The sequence below is a fragment of the Mus caroli genome, chromosome 2 (assembly GCF_900094665.2).
Source record: "Mus caroli chromosome 2, CAROLI_EIJ_v1.1, whole genome shotgun sequence".
In the NCBI taxonomy this organism is placed as follows: Eukaryota; Metazoa; Chordata; class Mammalia; order Rodentia; family Muridae; genus Mus; species Mus caroli.
The window spans coordinates 21,076,168-21,084,184 of NC_034571.1; the positions used below are offsets into that span (position 1 = coordinate 21,076,168).

The 8,017-nt window shown below is 54.3% G+C and overlaps 1 protein-coding gene across 1 annotated transcript; it reads left to right on the plus strand.

The window, feature by feature from the left end:
- The first annotated feature begins 639 nt into the window (after nt 1-639).
- Nrarp (NOTCH regulated ankyrin repeat protein) lies at nt 640-3,213 on the plus strand. The gene has a single exon (XM_021156393.1). It carries the CDS (start codon nt 987-989, stop codon nt 1,329-1,331), a length of 345 nt encoding a protein of 114 aa, XP_021012052.1. The 5' UTR covers nt 640-986; the 3' UTR covers nt 1,332-3,213.
- The last annotated feature ends 4,804 nt before the right edge of the window (nt 3,214-8,017 follow it).

Consider the following 8,017-nt stretch of genomic DNA (forward strand, 5'->3'; position numbering starts at 1 on the left):
AGAGAGAGACAGAGAGAGACAGAGAGAGACAGAGAGAGACAGAGAGAGAGAGAGAGAGAGAGATACAGAGAGAGAGAGAGGAGCGAGCCTGTGCCAGCCTGCCAAAGGAACCCCTACCTACACTGTGGGTAACTTAGGGGCATGGAGCTCCCTCCATCAGTCAGTATGGAGGAGTCAAATGCAATTGCTGCTCAAGCTTCCCCGTAAATTACACTTGAGTAGAAAGTATGAGAGTGGTGGAGGACTATACAACCGAGCGGTTCGTGGAATTGCCACCTGTGAACGCCAGGTCCAGGCCTGGGAGTGGCTGCGCGAGGAACTCGCAACTCCCGACATCTATGAACGAAGAAGAAAACTGCGGAAGGAGCTTATACACCGGAGCAACCGGACCCAGGATCCCGCAGTGGTGTTGGAAAACCCCTGAGGCCTTCTGACCACCCTGGCCAGACCAGCCTGGTGCTGGTCAGACCAGCGCCCTCTATCCTGGAGGGAGCAGCAGCACGACCCCGCCTCCGCCCCGCCCCCACGTGGGCACCACCCAATCGAAAGAGCCCTGGTGTGCGCGTCAAGAGCGTCTATTGTTATGCAAATAGAAGAACCGTAAAAAGACGGCGAGAAGCGGCGGGCGAATTAGAACTATTTTGCAAAGGGACGCGGGTGGAGTTCAGCTGGAGCGAAGCCTAACCTCGAAGGGACCACGACTGCGAGTGTCGCGGCCTCCGGCTGCCCCAGGTTCTGCGAACCAGCACCCAGCCCTGTCGCCCGCCCGCTTGGGCGCGGCTGGATGCAGCAGGGGTCCCGCGCCAGCGGCCCTCGGCCCCGAACGCCCGGAGTGCGCAGGGGCGGCGTGCGGGGCCCGAGGGCGCAGCGCCCTCCATGCGCCGAGGCGTACCTCGAGACACGCCCCGAGACAGCCCGGGGCCCGCACTGCAGCCGCCGCCCGCGCTAAGCCGGGGCGCGGCTCGCGGCCCTAGCTCTGCGGCAACATGAGCCAAGCCGAGCTGTCCACCTGCTCGGCGCCACAGACGCAGCGCATCTTCCAGGAAGCGGTGCGCAAGGGCAACACGCAGGAGCTGCAGTCGCTGCTGCAGAACATGACTAACTGCGAATTCAACGTGAACTCGTTCGGGCCGGAGGGCCAGACAGCACTACACCAGTCAGTCATCGACGGCAACCTGGAGCTGGTGAAGCTGCTGGTCAAGTTCGGAGCCGACATCCGCCTAGCTAACCGCGACGGCTGGAGCGCGCTGCACATCGCCGCTTTCGGGGGCCACCAGGACATCGTGCTCTATCTCATCACCAAGGCCAAGTACGCGGCCAGCGGCCGGTGATAGCCACCCGGGCTCCGGACCCTGGCCCTCACCCGCGTCGTCTCTGCTGTACCTTCCCGCCAACTACCTCGGTGTGCGCCAGGTTTGCTGGTCCGCGTGGAAATCGGGCTAGGTCTCTACGTCCGCGGCCACGACCAAAGTAGCGCGTCCGTGGACCCCAGGGTTCGGCTCTCCGCAAAAGAGCGCCTCCCCTTGGCAGTCCTCTGAGCCCCGCGGGGCCCCAGAGCCTTCCCACGGCCCCGACCGCCTAGAGGGTGGGGGCGGGGCGCGGGCTCCAGTCCGTTTTGAAATTTGAGTCTCACACCGGGAGACTTCGGAATCCCGAGATACCGGATCCTCCGCTTGAAATGTTTTCTCCGGAAGGTGAAAGGCGCGGGCGGACTCGCGCTCCCGCCGCCGCTCGTGAGACCTGGCCGCTCACAGTGCGGCTCCCGCCGCTGGCAGCCGCCAAGCAACCATTACCGGGCTCCACCATCTGCGCGCCCTCGCACTTAGGAAGGGAAGGGGACGCTCCGGGTTCCTGATGTCCTCAACTATTTATCACGTGTGTGTATATTTGTGGGTGAAGTTTGTGCGCCTGAGTTTTTTGTTTGGAAATATTGTGCGTGGTTATGGGAGAAAGATGCATTTTTTTTTCCTTTAAAACTAAAAACTTGAGTCTACCATTTTTTGGTTGCACTGAAAATACCGCCTAGCCCTATGGTTTTCCCATTGCTAGCCCCTCCCCCACCGAGTCCCTAATCTTCCACACCTCATTCCTCTGTTCCTCTCCCTGGATTCTGAGTTTAGAGAGCCTAGGGTCTATCTCCCTTTCCCCTCCCGTGAGAGGCCACCATTCCCCACACCGGCTGGTTTAGCAAAGTTCCAAAGGGATCTTGAAGCCCGCGTGGCTGGGACGTGGGGATTCTGAGAGCATGGTACCCTTCCTAGTGACTTCTATTATAGTTAATAGTCGGTTGCACACTTTTTTTAAAAAGTAAATGAATTTGCCACGATTAAATGTCATAACATTTATGACAGAATATAAAATATTAACATATTTTAAACCAAGTTTTAGGTGTATTTTTTGAATCTTGGTTATGAACCCAATTTTAAAGGGCGTTGTATCCAGCGTTGTGAAGGCTGTTGTGTACCCATATTTATATTTTTATAAAATTCCTATAAAGACTGTGAATCTCTCATACTATTGCTGAATGAGTGGAAGGGCTGCTGTGCTCTTTCTGCCTTCCCCAATCCCCATCCCTACCCTCAAACCCTGCTCCAAGGCCCTATTATGATCTGAGGATCCAGCCATGAGGGAGGGGCTGTGCCAAGGACCAGGGCTGGAGGAGGTGCTGGAGCGTCACTGGCTGTCCCAGAAAGGAGACTTCCTGGTTTCTGTGGTTCCAATTTTCTATGCATCTCCATACCCCTTCTTGTTTTGATCCTGGGAAATAAAAGGGAGGCTGAATTATTCAAATTTAAATGAGGTTTCCCCTTCGTAGAAGTGCTGCTGACCCTGCGTGCAAAAATGGGGAGCACTTGAGGACACAGGTGGGTGGAGCCCTTTGTGCCGCCTGACCATATTCTTTGGTCTTCTGCGCTTTTATGAACCAGTGTGGGAGGAATAGTGATAATGTCATGAGAATGGCAGACACTGAGACAAGCACAGATTACTTCAAAAGGAGTTCTGTATGGTTTTTCTACACGCAAATGCCTTTTTAATTATGTTAATTAATGTTACAACTTCCTGGGCCTATGTTGAAGCTTCAGATGGGTCCTGGTAGGTCTCTTCTATCTGTATGAAGTCTGTGGCACACTCCTAAGCGTACGATATAGACTTGTAGCCCATCGTGAAAAATTTATAAATAAATTTTTCATTGGTCTTTTTATATTAAAAAAATACTGGTTTTAATTTTGGCACAAGTCCTGGATCCCCCCTCTAAGGGCCATGGCGTCCTACCTTCAGCTAATGAATGATGGCTGCTTGGGTTGTGAATCTAAAGACCAAGCTGGGTAAAATGTGAACTCAGTCTAGCTCAGCTGTCAAGTCCAAGTCAACCACAGGAACCCAGATGCCACCTCAGTAGCTCGTGTCTCAGCTACTTCCTGGCAGAGTGGCTGAGACCTCCCCAGAGAGATATGCTTATAGCTCATCATGCTTCCTACCCAGCCTGAAAGTTGAAACCCTGGAGGAACTTCTGCACAGATGAGGGTCTCTTTAGATTTGGGGGAACATTCCTGTTGTTCCTGGACAGGCAAAACACCTCTAGAGATTTGGGCTTCTAGAGCCAAATTCACCAAAAAGCAGATCTGAATTAGATCCAGGGTTCCCGTGCCTGTGATTTGAGAAAATGCACTGGAGGACCATCGACAGCCCACTCCTGCCTGGGTCCTGCGTGGGATTCAGGGGAGAAGGTGCCTGATGGGACCAGAATAGCAGCAACCAGCAGAGGAGATCCAATGGAGCCATGGTATAAGTGGCTGTTCTCCTGATACAAACTCCAAGCAGCCATCAGTCCCCCCCACACACACACCCCTTGGGTTCCTACTTTAACATTTTCTCCTCAGCAACAGTAAGGTTATTAAACTTCTGAGCACACTATGATGTGATACTCTGCAGAGAGATGTGATCTTCCTGAGGAAGTCCCACCCCAGGAATTGTGTGCGCCAGGAATTGTAGCCCACAGCTAGAAGGATGTGGCCAGTTGCGTCTTTTTAGTCCCCACCCTCTCCCTAGACTGTCCAGTACTATCCTGGAGTGTGAGGCAGGGAAGGCTCAACAAGAACCACTGTCTTTATAGCACCTTTAAAATTCCCCCACCTAAGAGAGGCTCGAGGGCTTCCAGGTTGCAACTCACCAAAGTTCTCTTTGGAGGGAGCCAACAGACACACAGTGCCATGAATGAAATGAAGCTAAGAAGAGATGGCAAACCTGTGTGATGGCATAGACCTTTAATCCAAGCACTGAGGAAGCAGAGGCAGGCAGATTTCTGAATTTGAGGCCAGCCTGGTCTACAGAGTGAGTTCCAGGACAGCCAGAGCTACACAGAGAAACCCTGTCTCAAACAAACAAACAAAAAAGATGGCTGAGAGCCGGGCGTGGTGGCGCATGCCTTTAATCCCAGCACTTGGGAGGCAGAGGCAGGCGGATTTCTGAGTTCGAGGCCAGCCTGGTCTACAGAGTGNGAGGCCAGCCTGGTCTACAGAGTGAGTTCCAGGACAGCCAGGACTACACAGAGAAACCCTGTCTCGAAAAACCAAAAAAAAAAAAAAAAAAAAGATGGCTGAGGAAGGAGCTGTAGAGGAACCCATGCTGTCTGGGCTGTTGTGAACGCACAAGCCTCTTCACAATGCAGTACTCTAGGAGGCAGGTACGTAGACACATGCTGAACGCTTAAATCACCATAGTCCTTCCCTTTGGTGGGCTCAGAACTATGGCGAGAATGCCAGTTAGTCAGTCCCACCGAGTGCACAGAGCCAGCCATCTTGCCTTAAAGGGTACTGTGGGCAGCATGTTCGGGACCCGAGTTTCCCAGGAAGAGTGCTCTACTTCTATGGCATGGCTCCCATGACAGAGCTCGCTTGTGCAGTGGGAGCAGACAGAAGTCTCTGCTCCCTAGATGTGACCAGGTCAAGGTTGCCATAATTCTGGTCCCCATTTCCCTAGAATGCAGTGGCCAGTGGTCCTTACAGCTCAACAAAGTACCTGCTGCAGTGGAGCAGGCGTAGTACGGACTTGATGAGTCTGAGGATGGGTAAATTCCCATCCTCTTCCCAAACTGGTCCAGGTTAGGGCAGGTGAAAAGAAGTTATAGATGATCCAGGTCCCCCCTCTGTCCTGGCTTTCTAGAGCTGCAGATGTGCCTGTTGCCAGGTGAGCCAAGCCAAGAGGCACTGAGCGAACCTGGACAAGGACTGGGCACCAGAAGCAGCACTTGGGAAGCCCTGAAGACAGAAGGGACACAGAACACAAGGGCTAAGGCCTGCCCCCTGTTCTCAGTGCTTGGCTCCTATCCATCTCTGATCTAACCCATTACACAGAAAACATTTACTGCCAGAAATGCAGAAATATTGTCCACTCGTAAGAGTGGACTGGGAAGAGCCAACAGGGGAGAGCCAGGACACAGAGCAGGACAGAAAGGGAAAAGAGAAGTGGCTATGGGGCAGTCTGTCTCCAAAGCTCATCACAAGAATGGTCAGGGGCATGCACTACAGATGAAGGAACAGCTACCCTTTGACCTGGGAAAGCCAGCTGTGTCTTGGTGCTCCCACGAGGCCTGAAGGAAAGAGGCGACATCCATGGGCCTTGAAGGACAGGAAAGGAGACCTTGTGCTTAGGACTGCTAAGCAACAAAGTCCAAGCCCTCCGTATAAGGGCTCAGACCGGTCATAGGAGGGGCTGTCGAAGGTCTGGGAACCTCAGCAACTGCTCCTTCTGAGGCCTTGGCAAGACCTTCCTGGGGCTCTAGGGTCTCTGGAGGCCGCCCTCCCCCACCGCTCAGCCCCGCCCCCGTGCGGCGCATTCTTCTGGTTGGATGTCCTTCCGACAGTCCCCTGCGCGTCCGTCTGTCGGTCTTTCTTCTTTCGCCCGCACCAAAGCCGCGGCCCATTCATTCTGGAGGCCTCTGCCCTCTCCTGAGCCGGTCCTCGCTCGGCGAGCAGCTGCTATGCTAATGAGGACGGCGGCGGGTGGGGCGGGCAAGCACTCACAAAGGCAGAATCTTTACATTCAAAGCCAGCGGGGCAGTTCCTGCGAGCCCGCCAGGCGAGGCGGCCATGAGCGGCGCCCTCCGGCGCACCGGCTGCCCGAGCACCCACTGCCCGGCTCGGTATGAGGGCAGAGACCAGCTGTCGTCTGCTCGAGGTCACGGCCTGGGACCCGTAGCTACTTAGGACCTGCCTGTGCCCTCACCCACCCACCCCCACCCCCCAGACGCTTCTCTTAGTGGCTCGGGTACTCTCAGTACTCTCGGTACTCATGTGCAGGGCTGCGAGTGACACTGCCGCCATCCCCAAGACAAGGAGGTTGGATGAGACCCAAGCAGAGTCTTGTCCTGACCAAACAGGAGCAGAGATCTCCGGTCACCTCCCCGTGAACAGGCAGGGTTCCCCTTCGGCACGGAGGGACAGGGACAGGGCGGGGGGACGGGGCAAAACTGGCTCTCTGGGTACCGGACGAGCCTTGCCCAGTCTGGACCTGATGACCTCGGTTCTTCCTGTGGAGCTTAAAGCAAGTTAGGGGGAAAGGAGTGGAAGCTGGGAAGGGGGCGGCTGCGGCTGGCCTGCGAGATTATGCTGCCTCCCTGTGGTCCTCGCCTGCACTGTGGTCCCCGCCAAGAACGCTAGGTGTGTGGCCGAGGTGGGCACCTGGTTACCCAGGACTCCAACCTTCCTATGTACACCGAAGGTTGGGTGAAGTGCTTAGATCATGAAGGGGCAAGAGCTGACATGCACAGGTCAGAAAGGCATGACCATCTGGGTCTGCCCCAGGGGTGGTAACCCGACAAGGTGGGAGGACTTGGAACAGAGGGAGACTTCTGGGAACCAGATAGGCCAACTCTGACTACACAGCCTAGGCTAAAGCAATGGAATATGGTGTAAGTGTATGACAAGCAGGATGGATGGAGAGAAAGAGGAAGGGAAAGACCAGGGAGGAATGCACAGAGGGCCTTGGCAGTGTTGCTGAAATTGAAAGATTGATCATTTGTGGGATGGACAGGAAAGCAACAGATGAGAAGGTAAAGCTTTAGGTGGGAAGACTACCCAACTGGGACCCCTGGACCACTCCTGCAGTCCCTAGGTCTTCACCAAATGGAAAAAGGTTATCCCAAGGCCCAAGACTTTAAAGACGATTAGCAGAACTCCTACAGTTGTAGCCCTGCACCCAAGGGCCACACTTCTAATGGCTGCCGGGGATATAGGACACATTCCAAATGATCGTTAGGATAGATTAGAGGGTGCCTCTGAGTGTAGAGCCTGGAGCCTCTGGTGGGAGTCATGTGGGCAAGCCTCTGTGGGCCAGTGGTGGCTGGCACTAGTAAGCTGCCTCTCCTTCTGCAACCTTATGAATGATAAGCATATGAAACCATAAGCCAATTAAATGCTTTCCCTCCCTCCCTCCCTCCCTCCCTTCTTCCTGTCCCCCTCCTCCCTGTTCTGTAGCCCCAGCAGACCTGGAGCTTGAGTCTAGGCCTCAAATGTGGAGCTCCTTCAGCTTCTGCCTCCCAGTCTCCTGCTGGGATTAAAGGGGTGCACCACCACTGGCTGGCAATTAAGTGGTTTCTTTTGGGCTGGTGAGATGGCTCATCAGGTAAGAGCACTGACTGTTCTTCCAAAGGTCCTGAGTTCAAATGCCAGCGACCACATGGTGGCTCACAACCATCCAAAATGAGATCTGATGCCCTCTTCTGGTGCGTCTGAAGACAGCTACAGTGTACTTATTGGGCTGGAGCAAGCAGGGATGGAAGGAGAGGGTGGGCTGACCAGAGTGAGCAGAGGTCCTGAATTCAATTCCCAGCAACCACATGAAGGCTCACAACCATCTGTACAGCTACAGTGTACTCATATACATAAAACATCTTTAAAAAATGGTTTCTTTTCATTTGCTTTGGCATAGCAATATAAAAGTAGTTAAGATATACATCTATCAAAACCTACCTTTGGAGCCGGGCGTGGTGGCGCACGCCTTTAGTCCCAGCACTCGG

Coding starts and splice junctions, on each gene's coding strand:
- Nrarp (XM_021156393.1), top strand. CDS start 987: ATGAGCCAAGCCGAGCTGTCCACCTGCTCGGCGCCACAGACGCAGCGC.